Below are 18,380 nucleotides of genomic sequence, written 5' to 3'. Positions count from 1 at the left end.
TACCTACATGTTTAAATGCCAAATATTAAATATAAAGTGGTGTAATTTTTAATATTAACCGTTCTATTTCATCAGAAACGATCTGTAAACAGGGCTTTAAGTGTAAAATACAGAACTTGTCCTTTAACTCCATTTTTGGGTCTTCATTTATATTATCAGAATCAAATAAACAAAACATTCAAAATAAAAAGGAATAATAGGGTCAAAATCACCATAAAGTGCCTTTGAGACTTCACAATTTCCCTAAAAAAAATCTGAGATTTTCCATTTAACTTTATATGTGCTGTATTAAGGAGACATTAGGCAGTTAGAAATGCATATTGGTCAAGCTCCAGCACTTTTTATAAATTAACTGCAAGCTGACAATATAAGAGCAAACGATAAAATATGTCCACCCTGTCATGGACAAATTCATAGTAGAATAAATACATTTTCATTGCATAGTGATTATAAAATGTAGATCTGATGAAAGATAATGTGTCCCTTTCCCAACAAAACATTTTAGTTCATGGTAAAAGTATTTTATAATAATGAAGTTACTGCTTAAATATGTATTGCCCAATAAAATATGCGATAGTTGCACATTCTATTCTAAATAAAATCTAACAATAAAGATATTTAGTCAAAATTTAAAACAATACTAACTGGCCCTCATTTGTTTATTAAGAAATCACACACAAGGTGTTGTTAACTTGTTAAAATAATTTGTTTATTTTCATCCTAAAAGTTGAACATGACAGGGTGGACAACAAAGTGACAGGGTGGAACTTGGCATGACAGGGTGGACAAATGCTTTTATGGGTGAACTAGAACGGGGGAACATTTTAAAAACAACAGGACCTTCAAGAAACCCTTAACCAATATAGAAGGAGGGGCCTGGCTCAGGCTGATTTTCAGGAGTTGCAAATGTCCACCCTGTCATGAACCATGTCCACCCTGTCATGTGACAGGGTGGACATTTTTTGGCTAAAGTTAGCATTTAATGAGCACATGGTGTACAGCAGTTAGCAAAGTGATTCACTGTTGAAGCTGACTGTGCACTGTTTAAAATATATATTTAGAATTTCTGAAAAGTTTTTATATTTATATTAATATTTCACAATGACAGGGTGGACATGTTAAGCTTGACAACAGGCAACTACAAACACAATATGATGAAAATTTGGAAATATAAGTGTAGATACTTATTGTGTGTGTTGCAGATGTTTTAACCTCCACTGAAGAAAGACCAAAGGGGGGAGGGGATGTCACTGAGTACATCATTTGGTTTCTTAAAGGGGCGTTTACCCCATAATGACAGGGTGGACAGCAATTTCAGGGACACATGCAAACTGCTTAATATTATTATGAAAATAAAATATAAATAATCAAAATGACTTGTTTTATTAAATAACTTGCTGAGGACAATAAGTACATTAAAAAAGTATTTTAATTTTATGTCATATAACCACTTTTTACACTCACTGAAGTTAGCTGAGCAGCGTGTGGGACATGCCAAAATCACATACATCCAATCAAAGAAAATGGTATAAAATCAGAAAAACATTTCAAGAGACGTATCATTGTACTTTTATGTGTGTAAGTGTTTGGCCATTTATAATAAAACCTCAGAATTTCATTATTTTGTATTATGTTCATGATGACTAAGCGATTCTGATGAGGACACCAAAGGCACTTTATAGTGATATTGACCCAATACATATGATTTAAAAAACAACTTTTATTGGTGATGATTACCTTTATTGGCACAACTGACTAGTTTGACTTTTGGTCTGCTCCACAATATATGGGTGATATACAAAAATGACCGTGAAAACAATTTCAAATCTACTGACAATTATCTACAGCAATACTCAAGCTCAACACCTCAGTATTTGGCTCTATTTTGTAAAACTGTTTTACATTCAAATGTTCCTTTAGTGGCACTTATGTGTTGAATAAATACAAATACAAATACAAATGAAACTATTGTACTTGTACTGCTGGTCTTGTTGCATTGATAGTGAAATAGAAGACATGTTGCATTCCTATACAAAATTATTAGAAAACTTGGTATCAAATCATCCAAAAAATACTAATAATCTGGACCTGGAGATTCCTTTTCACAACAAAAAAAAGACATTCTGCACTGGTTCAAAGTAATCTATTGGCATTGTTTCATGTAACAAATGTATTGAAAGTTGTCTTATGTTACAGGATGTTTTGAACTGGCTCCAGTTTTTACTCTTTAAATAACTGGTCCTTTATGCTACCTCTAAAAATGATGGTAAATTATTACAGAACTATATTAACCACATAAATCTGCAACTGAAAAATATCTACAAACTAACAAAACATCTGAAAGGAAAAAGAAGAAGTGTGCGCTGAAACAATAACTCACTTGTTGATCATGTTGAGTCACTTTGATTATGAGGGAAGAGAAGTGTACAGTACTGTAACAACACCAACAACTTACACCAAGGCCATGATGATACAGTTATTTTTTGAGAAACTTTTTTGGCAGGTTGTTCTATGTTATACCGTTTCATAATAAATTATTTATATAGTGTATTGCAGCTGTAACAGACTTCAACTTACCTCAAACTGACTAAGAAGTTGTTTTGAGACTGCTGAATGCTATGAAGAAGACACCAAGCATATTCCAAGCATATTTCAGATGTGCAAAATTGCTGAAATCCAGAGGATAAGGGTCTTTTTTTTTCTCTTTTAAATGTAGATTGCTATATGGTAGCTTAAAGCATGTTCAATTGATTTTAAAACCTTCCTTGAGTCTTAACCTTTAGAGCAATATCGATAGTCTGAGAGACATTTGGCAGGATTAATTTCTTCAAGTCAGAGTTCAGATCGGCTGGCTCTGTGAAAGATCTGATTGTAGTTTGATTTTCTCTTAGGTTTGTATTTAAGCAGCTTGCTGAAGTCAGTGAGCAATCTCTCCCAGTAACAAGACACATCCTCCATACGGAGATGTTCCAGAATAAAGTGCTGGCCCCTAAAGAAATACAGAACCATAAATATCATAAGTATTTGCACAGACAATGTTTTAAAAGGATAGGTCAGACAAAAATGAAAATTCTGTCATCATTTACTAATCCTCACATCCTTCCGAACCTGTACATACTTTTTTCTACTGCAGAAAACAAAAGAAGATATTTTGAAGAATGTTGGTAACCAAACAAATATCTTCTTTTATGTTCCACAGAAGAAAAAGAATATACAGGGTTGGAAGTTGGAACAACATGAGGGTGAGTAAATGATTTTGGTGAACTATCCCTTTAAAGCTGTATATGCCTGACAAACCATTGACAGAATAAAATCATTAAAACCATTAATTACCTCATAGCAATTTCTTCTGCCATTGCATCATTTTCTTTCACAAACTGAAGCAGCTCTCTAACAAACAATCAATAAATAAATAAATTCAATTGTCCAGTACTTGCATAACATGAGTAAAGAAAAGAGGCAGTTCTCTGCTGGTGTTCTCATTGACATTTCTATGAACAATATTTCACTTAATTCCCTTGTTTGTCTGATGATAATTACATTTCTTCAACAGGTCTGGAACGAAATGAGAGTGAATAAACAATGACAACATTTTCAGCTTAAGATGCTATACACAGATTACATATATCCCCCTAATCATAGACTTTCAACATTTTCCAAAATTGGCACTTTGACGCATTTCATTTAATACAAAAATATGGCCATAACATACTTTGTGAAATGCAAAATATTTTGAGCATTAATTTAGATTTGAACCCTTTGGGCTAGGTCTGCTCACGTCACATATTTCACTTTAAGACAGATTTGTTTTTTTTATAAAGTAAAACCTTGTGGTTGTTTTATCGAAGGACTAACTACGTAAAGCCCAGTGTGCTGAAATGGAACTTTGTATTTGTGAGTAATACTGTTATTTTCAGTTCCAAATGAATGGATTTACTTGTTTTTGTATAATTAGTGAAATATAATATATAATTAGTGAAAAGTCATCACATTTATTGTTGAAAAATTAGCATTTTGGGTGTTTTAAGTTTACTCTGCAAAAACAACAAACTTCTCTTCAATCAGCTAATAGAATTAAAGCCATGCTAATGTAAAACACACCGAACATAATTATCACAGTAGGCACAAAGGGAAATTGTATGTTAAGGAAAAGGTTGGATATCAGCTAGCCTGAGAAAAATGTTTAAGTTACCTGAGGTCAGACAAGTCCTGTTTGACAGGGATGTAGTGAACCCAGGGTTTGAGCTGAGAGTAGAAGAACTCAAGCCACTCTTCCCCGACGTGAAAAACCAGTGAGCCACACAGAAACAGATGCTTCAAACGGAAACTAGCAGCAACACCTCTGAAGTTAAAGAGGTATCTGAGAGAGATCGAGAGAACAGACAATCTTTAACAGAATACCTTAAATGCTGGTTCACTGACGGACATCTGATTCAGTGCTACAGCTCTTGCAAAAGCAGAAATGAGGCTGATCATACTTGTATTCACAGTGTTCAACTAGTGGAATTTCCTTCGCCGGGGGTCTACCCAGAGTGTCCTAAAAAAAAAAAAAAAACAGAAGTTGCTGAAAATATTAAAGCTTTTCGAGCTTAGTCTAGATTAGTGTTTGCCAAGCCTGTCCTTGTAGGCCCCCGTACACTGCTCAATACAAATTTTTACTCAATTTTATTGGTTGACATGACATGAAAAATCTATTATCTAAATGTTATTGTGAACAATTTATCCATGCATATATGTTTTAATTTTTACACATGTTTTGGCCTCATAATGTTTAATCAAAATGTGATGTGGAGCCAACATCTCAAAATCCAACCAACAACCGATAAATAGAAATCTCCACCCTGCATTTTTTTTCAAAACAAGATAATCCTTTCCACTCGGATGTATGTCACAAGATATCTTGCTACTTCCATTTAATCACAACTTTAATTTAATTCTACATAATCTAGATTATTTCTACATGCCTTGTATATTAAAAGAGTAAAACAAACCTTCTCTGACTTCCAGGCCTGGTTCTTGGTGTACTCTGCATCCACAAGGTCAGGGGCTTCTCTTGAGAGAAGGATCAGAGGGTCCCTCTCTGAACTGGTCCTTCAAACATTGGAAAAACTGATCAGCTTTGCTGAAAACAACTCTGCATTGAACTGTATGCTGGAGACACAACAGACCTAGAGCCTCTAAAGAATCCTTTTGGGCTTTTCTTCTTCCAGGGCCATTGTGCAGCTGATCTGAAGAGTGTAAACTAAAAATTAGAATACATCTAATGGCCTTAAAATTACTACAATGGAGTTAATCCTCTGTATACTCTCAAGCATTCTTAAATCTGGATTTGTATAATATACTGAGATGTTGGGATGAGACCAGACTTTAAAAAGAAATGAGACTTTAAATATTCTAATTTGTTACCAACTTTTTCAGGTCATCCCTCATGAGGTCCCATCGGCCTAGTCCAGTGGGGTAGATGGGCCATACAGCAGGACCTCCCTCCCAGAATGTCCATGCAGGGTACATGATGTCCTGGTAGTCTGGCGTCTAAACAGTGAACAAAAAGTATAACTATACTAATACACGTCAGTAGGATTGTGCGGCATACAGGTACTGGAAAAACATTGGTATATTTTATATTTCAACTGGCTACTGGACTAAGTTATCTTTAGAGTCTCATTGTGCTAATGCTGTCAAATACACGCAAGGTTTACATAAACAGAGTCGGTTATGTCTAAAGTGAAAGCAAACATTTGAGAGAAAATCTGGTGCGTGTGTTAATATGAGTGTATATTAGATGTGTCGCGTGCCTGTCTTAAAGCAACAGTAGCCTAATAGTAAACATGCCGCCGCTTGTCCTTAAAGGGATAGTTCACCAAAAAAATTAAATAAATTCTGTCATTATTTACTCACTCTAATGTTGTTCCAAACCTGTATTAATTTCTCTCTTGTGCTGAACACAAAAGAAGATATTTTGAAGAATGTGAGTAACCAAACAGTTGCTGGTCCCCATTGACTTCCATAGGAGCACACGCTAGAACCAATGATGTTTAGGTCTCATAATATTTGCACTTGCGTTTTTAACTGAATTTGCTTGAATGAATAAATATATTATTAAAATTAATTTAGTAAAAGTAATATGAATATTATTAATATGAATGTTTACAATAAAACTTTACAATAAAGCTACCTTCGTCAAAATTTATAAGGTAATCTGACCTAAAAATATTATATATTTATAAATAATGCATGTTTAGCATGTTAACATTACTTGATGCATTAAACTAATATTAACTCAAACATTAATTAATACATTTGTGTATTGTTTAATCTAAACAAAGATTAATAAATGCTGTAAATTTTGATCATTCACTGTTCGGTGTATAACAGCTAATTGTTTATATGTAATTTCATTATTTTTCATTTTGACACCCCACATAAAGGGATAAAAGCATATCCAAGGTCACCAGCCTATTATTCCAGAAGTACCATCAGCGACAAGTTTATCTTATTGTTAAATTTTGATTCTATTGTGCCAGTTTGCACCATGTGATATACAAACTAGTATACTGAGTATGGAGCACTGATAACTATTTATTATATTATATTATTGTGGCGAGGGGGGCGTGGTTTTGCGAAGTCTGTAGCAGGAGAGAAAGGAGGGGGCCGATCGGTGAGTAAGTAGGTCAAGTGCAAAATGATGAACACCTGTGTCTGATTGCAGTGATTGGTGTGGAGAGACCGGATATAAGCCAGCATGCGGGAGGAGATGGGAGAGAGAGTTGGACTGGAACCTCACCTGTACTCTGTGTTTGAATGAAGTTGTGATTGTTATTTGTTTCTCGTTGTTATTGCTGTGCGTGGCACGGTGAATGCGCTACGTGCGCCCTTTTGTTTATTTTGTTTATTTTGAGTTGGTAAATAAAGTGAGTGTTTCAGTCACGCCGACCCCTGTCTTCTTCCTTCCTTACAATACAATATCTGAACCTCGTTACAATTATATTATATTATATTTACTTATTTACTTATACTTATTTATTCTTGAAAACAAGCAACACATCTGTTACAGCAGTTTCATGCAGTGTTCTTAATATATTTGCTTTCAACTCTTATCTTTTGAGGCTGGTTATTTGTCACTTATTGTATAGATTTAGTATTGAGAGATGCTGGTGTCATACCAAAGGCAAAATTGTGGTAGGTCTTTTTTTTTTTTTTATCTGCTTTAAAACACACACACACACACACACACACACAATATAAAAAGTCTACACAGCCCTTTTAAAACAGCTGTTTTTTGTGATGAAAAAAAATAAAACAAAGATAAGTCACATCAGACCTTTTGCACCTAATTCAAAATAAAATAAAAATTCAAATAGTATACACCTGGCTTCAACTGAAATGTTCCTGTAAGATTTTTCTGACATCTTCTTGGTTGCATACTACAAGAGCCATGGGCCACAAAGAGCTTACGTAGCATTAATGTGCTCTCACTGCTGAATGGTATCACTCAGATGAGAGCAACAAAATATTTTTTCAAGGCATTAGATATACCATGGAACTAGGGATGGGTATCGTTAAGGTTTTAACGGTATTACTACTCTTACCGATACTCCTTATCGATCCGATACTTTAACGGTATTCTTATCGGTTCTTTTTGTTATATTAAAAAAAAGGGAAAAAAATTATTTCTAACATAATTTTGTTAATATTGCTTTACATTCTGAAATGTTAATATATATATATATATATATATATATATATATATATATATATATAAGCAATGCTTTAACAAAACAAATAAAACATGCATGTTATGCAGAAGGGTGCAGGCTTTTGTGTTTTATATACAGAAGACATAGAGCACCAAAAACAAAGTACAAACACATGGTCAATACAAAAAAAAAGTATACAATAAAACAAATATACAAATTATATACCCAGTGCTTTAATTTCAGTAATGTCTGACATTACTGTTCAGGAGTAATATGGGCTAAAAAGACATCTAATAAAGTCAGATGTAAAATAACACTGCATAGTTTATCATAGATAGATTAAAGCTTATAAAAGCCAAAATTATTCATTCAAGAGCTGCGACTGATTTTCTCTTTGCCTTTTGTTGTTTGATTCACATTAATGGAGCAATCGTCAGCAGGTTTATTAGACTGCTGCCTCTTTAAGACCAAATGCAGATCTAATCATTATTACGCCTCATATTTTCTCAAAACTATTTATGCCCATTTAAGACAAACTGTATTTAAGTGAATAAACTGTTTAAGTGAATCTCCAAGACGGCCATTTTGACATATTTGTGTGTATATTTGATCGTTTAGATGCGCACACGAAGCCCAAAATATAAGTTGCTTGTCTCGTTGCGGTGTGTTTAGGAGCGCGTGCCGCATTTGGAACAGCGTCTATTGCGTCAATTTTGGTACTTTTAATAGCCTTTTATTATCAAACGCGTCCCGCAGTTTAGCAACAGTATAGACTATATTTTACAACAATCACCGATCGTGCAGATTCTGACGTTATGTTTGGGTTTTAGGGAGAAATGACAGCGCACCGCTGTGAAGGGAAAGAAGTCGCGATATACAGAATGTGGCTTTAGTTTTTAATGGTTATACCTCAAATATCATCTTTTTTTATAATCATTGGAAGCCAAAATCTAAATCTAAAATAAAATTAGTTTAATATCAAAGATCTAAAGTGTAACTGTTTGAATGTTTAGTTCTGTCCTCATCGTCACTCATTAAGCAGGGCTGTTGTGTTGTGCGCGCCGTGGCTCCACGTGAAAGATCTCTCTCTCTCACACACACACACACACACTCTCTCTCTCTCTCTCACACACACACACACACTCTCTCTCTCTTTAGCAAAAATGCATCACAGACAAATGGTTCAATATTATTATAGAAGTGGCTGGCGAGATTAAATTTGCAAGATAATAATTTCTTAATAGCAATAATAAATAGCACGTGTACTTTCCTAATTTCTCCAGTACCAACAGCAGAACCGATAACGTCCGAGCTTATCGATCCAGCGGTCTTTCAACCCGTTTAATACCGGGTTTTGGTACCCATCCCTACATGGAACACAGTGAAGATAGTAATCAACAAGTAGAGAAAGTATGGCACAACTATACAATTCAAGAACAGAAACAACCAAGAACAGAGCATCCCTCCAAAAGGCAAAGAGAAAACGTCTCGGTTACTAATGTAACCCTCGTTCCCTGAAGGAGGGAACGGGAGACGTAACGTTGATGTGAAGACGTAATTGGATAACTTCAGGGAGCCCTATCAACTCAGTGTCTACAGAACGAGCCAATGAACTTTGGCATGCGTGATTCGTGTCACACGCCCCGCAGCGCGGGTTTAAACAGGAAGCGGGTGCACGCACACATTGTTTTTCTCTGAGGAGTCGAGACTGTGACGGCCGTACAGCGATGGTCAGCAACTGTGGCGACGGGACGTTACGTCTCCCATTCCCTCCTTCAGGGAACGAGGGTTACATTAGTAACCGAGACGTTCCCTTTCAGTTGCTCACGTTCGACGTAATGTTGACATGACAACGTAATTGGGATCCCTTGGAAAACGCGGTTGCTGCCACATCCAGCACCCTACACAAGACTCTCAGACCCCCAACTGGCTGGGGCGGAAGGCCTGCGTAGAGGGAGTTCAACTGCTGTTCCGTTATACCCCACACAGTGGAGCTCTTGGATAACACTGGGAAAGTGTGCCTTTCCAAGGGAGAGGGACACTGCGGAAGCCACATCCTGCCCGAAGGGAGGTACCATGTGGAGAATACACATATGGACTGGCCGGTTAGGGGCAGTGCAACATGGAATGTCACTGGGGTGCCTCCAGCCTGAGAAGGGGGAGACAACACCGGACAGTGACGGCAGAGTGGTCTCTGCCAAGGGAAAGACACGGGCTCACCGCAGGGAGCTGATCGCAGAAAATACGCATATAGGATCGCCACAGGTATCACCACATATGGAACCCAGCCTAGTACAAGTTACGCGTAGCATATGAGCACTAGGCCTGGCGTCAGATGCTCCGCAACGTCCAACTGCCGAAGGGGTGCGGAGGAACTCTACAAGGTTTGTCTGAGTGGGGAACTCGACTGGAGCAAAAGTGCACGTATCCGTTCCAGTGGAAGGGAGTGGTGCAGCAAGCCGACACTAGAGCGGGAACTTCGGTGTTACCGGCTGGTAGAAGCGAGCACACAGGAAGAAACCGGCTCAACACGTAGGCTATAAAACCTAGCGAACGTGTTAGATGTCGCCCAACCCGCAGCTCTACAGATGTCTGTCAATGAGGCGCCATGTGCCAGCGCCCAAGAAGAAGCGACACCCCTAGTGGAGTGCGCTCTCAACCCAGGCGGGCAGGGCACGCCTTGGGCTTCGTAAGCCAAAACAATGGCATCCACTATCCAGTGGGCCATCCAATGCTTGGAGACAGCCTTTCCCTTCTGCTGGCCTCCGTAACAGACAAAGCTGATCTGAGGTCCTGAGGCTTTGCGTTCTGTCCACATACAGACGCAGAGCGCGAACGTGACAGAGAAAAGCCAGGGCTGGGTCTGCCTCCTCCAAAGGCAGCGCTTGCAGGTTCACTACCTGGTCCACATTGGGCCCATATCCAGGCCTGGGTCTCAGGATCACGTGAGGGTTATCCGGGCCGAATTCTAGGCACGATTTGTCGACCGAAAATCCATGCAGGTCCCCTAGCCTCTTGATGGAGGCCAATTTAACCAGGAGTACTGGCTTACAGGACAGAATTTTTAACTCAGCTGACTGCAAAGGCTCAAAGGGTGGTCTCTGAAGTGCCGAAAGGACCAGAGACAAATCCCAAGAGGGTATAGAGAGAGGGTGAGGCGGATTTAGTCTCCTCGCCCCCCTCAGGAACCTGACAATCAGGTCGTGCTTTCCCAACGACTTACCTTCAACTGTATCATGATATGCGGCAATAGCGGCAACATACACGTTAAGGGTGGAGGGAGACAGCCTTCGATCCAACCCCTTCTTGCCGGAAGGAAAGCACGGCTCTGATCGAGCAAGTTCAGGGGTTCTTCTCGTGAAAACACCAGTCAACGAATAGGTTCCACTTCAACGCAAAGTGGTGCCTCGTAGAGGGGGCTCTAGCAGAAGTGATGGTGTCAACTACCGCTTGGGGTAGGTCACCTAGAATCTCCGCTTCCCGTCCAGGGACCAGACATGGAGTTTCCAGAGGTCCGGACACGGATGCCACAGGGTGCCCTGTCTCTGAGAGAGCCAGGGAGGGGCTGTCGCGAGGAGCACTAGTTCCAGGAATCATGTCCGGTTGGGCCAATACGGCACAACTAGCAAGACCTGCTCCTCGTCCTCCCTGACTTTGCACAAGGTCTGTGCAAGAAGGCTCACTGGGGGAAACGCATACTTGCGTATACGCAAACGCATACCTGGGGGCCAGTGACGGAACAGAAACAAAAGGAAACAAAAGATTCTCCCCCCGGCCCTCCACCGGGGGAAGGAGCGGCGCCTTCGCCACCTCCTGAAGAGCAGTCCGATCCACCTCTTGGTCGCCCTTCTCAGGGTCGTTTGCACCTGCGCTTGCCTCCGTTTGGCAGCGGCCTGGACGGGAGGGGTCGACTTCCTGCGGCTTGCTCCACACTGAGCCTTAGGTGGTTGCTGCTGCTGGGGCTTAGCGGGAGCGGAGGACGCCGCAGGAGGTCGACCTCGGCGATGAGCAGACTAAGACTCGGCCGGCGGACGGGTGGGGGCAGCAGCAGTCCACCGAGGCAGGATGTGTCGGATTGTCTCCGTCTGCTTCTGGGCGGCCGAGAACTGTTGGGCAAAGCTCTCGACCGCTTCGCCGAATAACCCAACCTGGGAGAGAGAGGCATCCAGGAACTGATATTTATCAGTGTCCCTCATGTCAGCCAGGTTGAGCCAAAGTTGGTGCTCCTGGACCACCAAGGTGGACATCGCCTGACCAATAGAACGTGAAGTTTACTTCGTCACCCGGAGGGTGAGGTCAGTTGGCACACAGAGCTCCCGAGGAGGAGGTCAGAACCTCTGAGTCAAAACCGCCCTCGTGAATATCTATGAGCGCCTGGCCCTGTTGGACCTGCAAGAGCGCCATGGCATGCAGGGCGGAAACAGCCTGTCAACAGGCCTTGTAAGCCTTCGCCGTGAGACCAGACGAAAACTTACAGGCCTTGGACTGGAGACGTGGATTCCCCCGCTAAGAGGAAGCGGACGCTGGACACAGTTGCAGCGCAACGGCACGCTCCACTGGCGGGAGATCCACATACCCCCCTTGGCTGCCCCGCCGTCAATGGTGGTGAGGAGGGAGGAGCCAGCAGGCCGTAGTCTGGCACTATAGGGTGTCAACCACGACCTGGTAAGCTCCTCGTATACCTACGGGAAGAAAGGCACCGGGGCGGCGTGCTGAGAACCAGCACTGCCCACCCCGAGAAACCAATCATCCAACCGAGAAGGTTCGGGACGTGGTGGAGGGTTCCACAAAGCATAGCTACCCACTCTGGATCGGCCTCAGGCAACGCTACACTCCCCAAGGGGGGTAACGAGGCCAAGTCTTCATCTCCAGAGGAGTGAAGCTCCCCCTCCAATGCTGTGATCGACATCTGGTCATCAGGAGGAGCCCCAAAAGACACGGCTGGTCATTCCTGAGAAGGACCAGTACGTTCTTTTGGGGGCTCCAACAGCGGTCGCGTTTGTGAGGCGTGAGGGGCCCACGGAGATTGCCTCGGCGGGGAAGCCCTCACGGTAATCCTCAGATCACCCTGGCTAAGTGCCGAAGTAGGCCTATTCTGCGGGGCAGAATGGACGCTAGATCGGGGCATAGGCGAGGGGACTGCACCTCCCTACAGGTAAACGAGTCTCGATCTCAACGCGGTCATAGTCATATTCCCATAATGGGAACATGAACTATCCACAAAAGCTGCCTCAGCATGCTGAATGCCCAAACGTGAGAGACAACTATTGTGGCCGTCTGCTGGCGCCAGGGAACGACCACACCCAGAAACGCACAAGCGGAATGACATCCTGAAAAGGACGCAGGGTCACGCTTGTGTTGCTCTTTTTGTGGAGAACGAAGAAAGAAAAGAAAAAACAATACTCTTTCCATTACTCTCACAGTGCTGAGGCACCCAGGGAATGGCCGCAGTGCTGTAAACACTATCAGAAAAAACGCCCACCATGGCTGGACTGGCCATTGGGCATACCGGGCATTTTCCCGGTGGGCCGACGTGCTTTTTGGGCCGATACATCTCATACTCATACATACTTTTTATTATTATTATTTTTTATTTTTTAACGGCCCATAAAACTCGTACATCGGCGGGCCATTCGTTTTGTTTTGTTTTGCTTAATTGGCGGCGCTGGGTTTGTGCCAGTGTAATGCATTGGTCAAAAAAGTCAGTGTTAGTTTTTTTTTTCCTGACAGACTGGCCCATGAAACACGTAGATCAGCGGCCCATTGGTTCTTTTCTTGATTGACACTGGGCTGGGCCAATCACAACTTTAAACGAGCGTGCAGCAGTGTCAGTGTGTATCTGTCAAAATAGTCAGCGAGATGGAGAAGAAACGCAAGGAATGTGCAGAGAAATAGCGTGAAAAAATAGAAACAGGCCCTTAAAGCAGACACTGTAAACTGTGTCAAAATATATGTTTTCTGACCTTCATCAGCTCCTGTGGCAGATGATGATAGTGAGGAGGATCAGGAGAGAGATGAGAAAGTGTAGAGCCTGCGGTAAGCAGAACTACTTTCAAAACACTTAAGCTATGTCATGAGTGTAGGAACCCATAACCCAGTTACAGATTATTTCCACATCTGCATAGTTGACGATTACCGCAATTCACTAGAAATTTAATGAGAGGCATTTGTAAACCATGTTTTCCGCCAAAATAAAAGCTCGATGCAGTTTGCGTCAAAATAAAAGATCATGTGCTTATCTCTTTCAAGTATAGAAGTTGGTACAACACTAATTATGAAAGTTTCCTTTATTTTTTAGTGCATTTGTTTTACAAAATATGGCTATTACTGTCATTGGATTAATATTATAACTATTATTATGTAGTAGGTGTAATGTAAATAGACACTGTAACTAAAAGAGGTTTGAATTTTTCTTTGTTTAATTTGCTGAATATGGGTTGGAGCTTTTAATTTTGAACTCTCAAAGTGCACCAGATTGATGAATTTAACATTAAAATGCACAAAATTTTCTCACGGGGGAGCATGCCCCCGAACCCCCCTAGAAGGTCCAAGGTCCCACCACCATAGTTTTAACAAAAATCCTGTAAGAAACACTTGTATTGCTATGCCGATGCAGCTTATGGCTTGTTTCAGGATTCATCACTGTGTGGAGTATAGTTCAACTGTATTAATAAATGTCAAATTTTTACTTATTTCATCTGTTAACTCTCACTCGTTCCTATACTCACTCATTACATGGCATTAGTAGTTTTAAGGAATAGGAGTTGGTATGCATATAATTAAGGGCGTGCAAAGATGGGTGGTGTTTATGATCATATAGTGGGCCGGTCTGGGCCAAAATGCCCGGGCCGATTTTTTGTCCCAGTCCAGCCCTGACGCCCACCGATACCGACACAGAAATAAGCTTGCTGTGAAAACAACAGTTGAGTGAGCTTAAGCTTGCGGCCACTTGCTGATCGCGCTGTCTCACCAACACTGAAAGAGAGTCTTCAACACTATTGAGTCTTGTAGATTCTGAAGTCAAACAGAAAGCTCGGCTCCGAAGTGAAAGACAATGTGTGCATGCGCCCGCTTCCTGTTGATACCTGCGCTGCGGGGCGGGGCACGTGACGCAAATCATGCACGCCAATGTTCATTGGCTCGTTCTGTAGACACTCGAATTTGATAGGGCTCCCTGAAATAATCCAATTACATCGTCACGTCAACGTTACGTCGAACGTGAGCGTCTGAAAGGGAACTGGTAAGGGAAGCTGTCAAGTGGCTTACAGCTAAATTAAAAGAGTTGCAGCTGTTTCTGCCAAGTACCGGTTGCTTCCTACAGCTGACAACTATCTCTTGTATTCTCCATCTGTCTGGGCTATAGGGGAGGGTGGCAAGATGCAAGCCTTTTCTGACTAAAAAATATCTAATCCCGACTAAACATAACCCTTAAAGTCTCTCAAAACCAAGTGGAAAAAAATGTGTTATGATCTGATGAGACCAAGATTGAACTTTTTGGCCAAAATTGTAAAAGGTAGGTTTGGCACAAAAACAACACAGCACATCAGCAAAAGAACACCATACCCATGGTGAAGCATGGTGGTGGCAGCATCATGCTTTGGGGCTGCTTTTCTTCAGCTGGTACTGGGGGTTTAGTGGAGGAGGAGGGAATTACGAATAGCTCCAAATAGCAGTTGATTTTGGCACAGAACCTTTTACCACCTGCTAGAAAGCTAAGAGAACTTTGATGCATGACAATGATCAAAAACACACATCTAAATCAACAAAAGAATGGCTTCAGCAAAGAAAGATTCATGTTTTGCAATGGCCCAGCTAAAACCCAGACCTGAATCTTGTGGGGGACCTGAAGAGGGCTGTGCACAAGAGATGCCACAATGACAAGTCAATGAATGTACCAACTGATACCAGACTGTTGTAATAAAATCAAAGGGCGCTTCAACTAAGTATTAGTTCAGGGGTATGCATATTAATGCAGTTACTAATCATCTGTTTTAACAGGAGTGTGCCGGTGGATCAGTGTTAATAATCTAAAGGCGGATTCACAAGTAATGCAAGTAATGTAAATTACCTTAATATAGTCAAGCTACTGATATACCATAAAATCAATTTAAGTAGATTGTTCTGAGGCACTTTGTTGGGGTACAGGGTACACACCTTACTGAAGGAAAGTACAGGCAAGACTGGCTGAACCCATCCAGGAACCTGTGGATAGTCACGCACATTAATCACCACCTCCAAATCTGGCAACCTGTCAATCACCTTTAGGATGAAGTGCTCAACACCGCTGCATCTGCAAAGAAAGGATAATTGTCTGATATTCAACACCTATTTGCACATGACAGGATCATGATTTTACTAAACAAATTACACTTCACCAACCTTGCTGGAAACATGCAGCTTTGTTCTCTGTACAGCTTGTTACCTATTATCTGGTAGTGTGTACCAACACCTCTTTGGACTGTGTCTGCCATGAGACCCTCATATATGCCATTTTTAAATGGCCTAAGGTCATCTTTCATGACACTGCAATCAAAAGAGTGATGGAGGAAAGTCTACATTATACAGTCTTTCAACCTGTACAGCTGCATGTATGTGGATATTCTATTGTAAGATACTCTTTATATTTGCTAACCTCAGATGACAGCTGCAGTTCTCCTGACTGCATGGCTGGTAATTATTTGTGCCTTCTGTTATCCACCTGATGAATGACTGCCAACGTTTTTCTGAAAGAAAGAAAGAAAGAAAGAAAGAAAGAAAGAAAGAAAGAAAGAAAGAAAGAAAGAAAGAAAGAAAGAAAGAAAGAAAGACGTGTCTCGAGATTTAAAACTTGGTTCACACAGTGATCATCATAACGTTTGTACACAATCTGTTCATTAAATATTTAGCCTAAAGACACAGACCGTTGACAACTATAACAAGAAATGCTCTTTCAAAAAATCTCTTTCAAAAAGAGAATATCAAAAAACATTAACAGATTTGCAGAGAAGCTAATGCTAAGATATCCCAGATACAGAAACGCAATGAAGATTCACAAATTAAAAAACGACCGCCCAAAGGATCGATAATTGTCAGCATCAAAACAAAATTCTGCAAGTTCTCACCGTTATCAGAAAGGCAAAATTCAACTCCATTCAGCAAAAGAAAGAAAGACGGTGTGAGCAGCCACGGCATGCGCAGCTCCATTTTTCTGCATCAATTAACCGTGCTTGGCTCGATTTGAGGAGAAATCGATCAATGTACTAGTATGGTCTGAAACTATATTAAAAGTCCCCGCCTCGGCTCAACATGAATGCTCTTAAGTCATGTAGTGTTTTGGATCTCTAAACATGACAGGGTTTCTGCGGGTCTTAAAAAGTCTTAATTCACCTCTGCACAAATGAAGGCATTAAAAGGGTCTTGAATCAGAGCAGAAAATCTTAAATCTACATTTTACAAATAGATACATTTAGCCTACTTGAGATGCAAATGTAAAATTAAGTCTTGACAAAAAAAGGGGGGGAAAAAGTGAATTTATGCTTAAAACAAGAACAAATTTCTGCCAATAAATTATATGAACTTCCCTTTGTTTTGTTTTTTGTTGTTTTTTTTTTTTTGGTTTTTTTTTTTGGTTTTTTTTAGCCCAATGGCAGATATTTTATATCTCAAGTAAATGTATTTTGATTTAAGAATCTTTAGACATTTGCACTGGAAAACAAGACAAAAATAGTCAACAGAGGAAGAACATAACTTTTTTGCGGTGTGATCAGAGGGTACAGTAAAAAAATAAAAAAAATAAAAAATCCATATTCTAGTGGTTAGGATCAGGGGCCGGTTGCATAAATGGTTAAGACTAGTCTTACAACTTAGTCATCACATTTTTTTCTTTATGACTGTTCATTGTGCAACTGTACAACTGTTTTAAGTCAGTTATATAAAAATGTAGATTGGTCTAATTTGATACTAGAAAGTAATACTGATTGTCCCTTGACTCAACGCTAGGTGGTCATACTATACTAATCTAAAAATTAAAAATACTTTTAGACAGACGAAAGGGAAAACACAAGGCCGCGTCTGAGGAGGACCGTTAACTGTCACTACTAGTGATGTTACGTTCGTGAACGAATCGTTCTTTTTGAACGAATCTTTTAGGTGAACGAATCGTTCTCGTTCACGTAATCCATTGACTCATATTTCTCGTTCACTGAAATTCCTCCCTCCACCGCCGCGCGGCGCTATTGCAGCGCATGCGCAGCTCAGTGAACTGGATAGCTCTGTGTTTTCAACCTGTCAAGAATGACTAAACCTCAAGCCAATAGCGTTCGAGTATGAGATGTGACGGAGCATGTGATTTGTTGGATGTAGTGAACGAATACGCCCTTCACTGACTGACCGAGTTGCTTTTGTTTTGAGTCTGAACGAGAGAGAGATCTTCTCGTGAACGAACTGGTACATGTCGTTCGTGAACGAAAAGAACCAGTTGTTTGAACGATAATGGTGGCGAACCGATAGAGCTGGGTTTGTGTAGTCAGCATATTTGCATCAAAGAAGGAAATTAACACTTTACCATTGTAATGAAAACAGTTTAATAACGCAAGCATGGTTAAATATAACAAAGACAAATTAACATTGTCATTTTGTACTTGACGGTTTACTTGATTTAAATTTACACTTCTCTTTACCTGCTTTTCTTTTCTTTTGTCTGTG

The 18,380-nt window shown here is 40.6% G+C and overlaps 1 protein-coding gene across 2 annotated transcripts; it reads right to left on the bottom strand.

Moving 5' to 3' along the window:
• Positions 1 to 690: 690 nt before the first annotated feature.
• On the bottom strand, positions 691 to 16,943 carry poglut1 (protein O-glucosyltransferase 1). 2 transcript variants are annotated; one of them, XM_079847955.1, is made up of 12 exons: positions 16,799 to 16,942; positions 16,330 to 16,420; positions 16,077 to 16,220; positions 15,852 to 15,987; positions 5,411 to 5,532; positions 5,169 to 5,228; positions 4,992 to 5,091; positions 4,479 to 4,537; positions 4,193 to 4,360; positions 3,334 to 3,390; positions 1,219 to 2,989; positions 691 to 915 (listed from the first exon to the last, which is right to left on the bottom strand). In XM_079847955.1, exons 1-11 carry the CDS (start codon positions 16,878 to 16,880, stop codon positions 2,833 to 2,835), a joined length of 1,176 nt encoding a protein of 391 aa, XP_079704081.1. In that variant the 5' UTR covers positions 16,881 to 16,942; the 3' UTR covers positions 691 to 915; positions 1,219 to 2,832. The 2 variants fall into 2 exon arrangements, with proteins under 2 accessions (XP_079704081.1, XP_079704082.1); XM_079847956.1 differs by lacking the exons at positions 691 to 915; positions 3,334 to 3,390 and adding an exon at positions 3,438 to 3,555 and having other exon boundaries at positions 2,910 to 2,989; positions 16,799 to 16,943.
• Between the last annotated feature and the right edge of the window lie 1,437 nt (positions 16,944 to 18,380).

The sequence above is a fragment of the Squalius cephalus genome, assembly GCF_949319135.1.
Source record: "Squalius cephalus genome assembly, chromosome: 2".
Lineage (NCBI taxonomy): Eukaryota > Metazoa > Chordata > Actinopteri > Cypriniformes > Leuciscidae > Squalius > Squalius cephalus.
The sequence above is the reverse complement of the archived record's forward strand: the minus strand, read 5'-3'. Positions and strand labels throughout refer to the sequence as shown.

Coding starts and splice junctions, on each gene's coding strand:
- poglut1 (XM_079847955.1), bottom strand. CDS start 16,880: ATGGAGCTGCGCATGCCGTGGCTGCTCACACCGTCTTTCTTTCTTTTG. Junction 16,221..16,329: donor AACTGCAGCTGTCATCTGAG/GTTAGCAAATAT, acceptor TTTTGATTGCAG/TGTCATGAAAGATGACCTTA. Junction 5,533..15,851: donor CTGTACTTTCCTTCAGTAAG/GTGTGTACCCTG, acceptor TTCACTGTTTAG/ACGCCAGACTACCAGGACAT.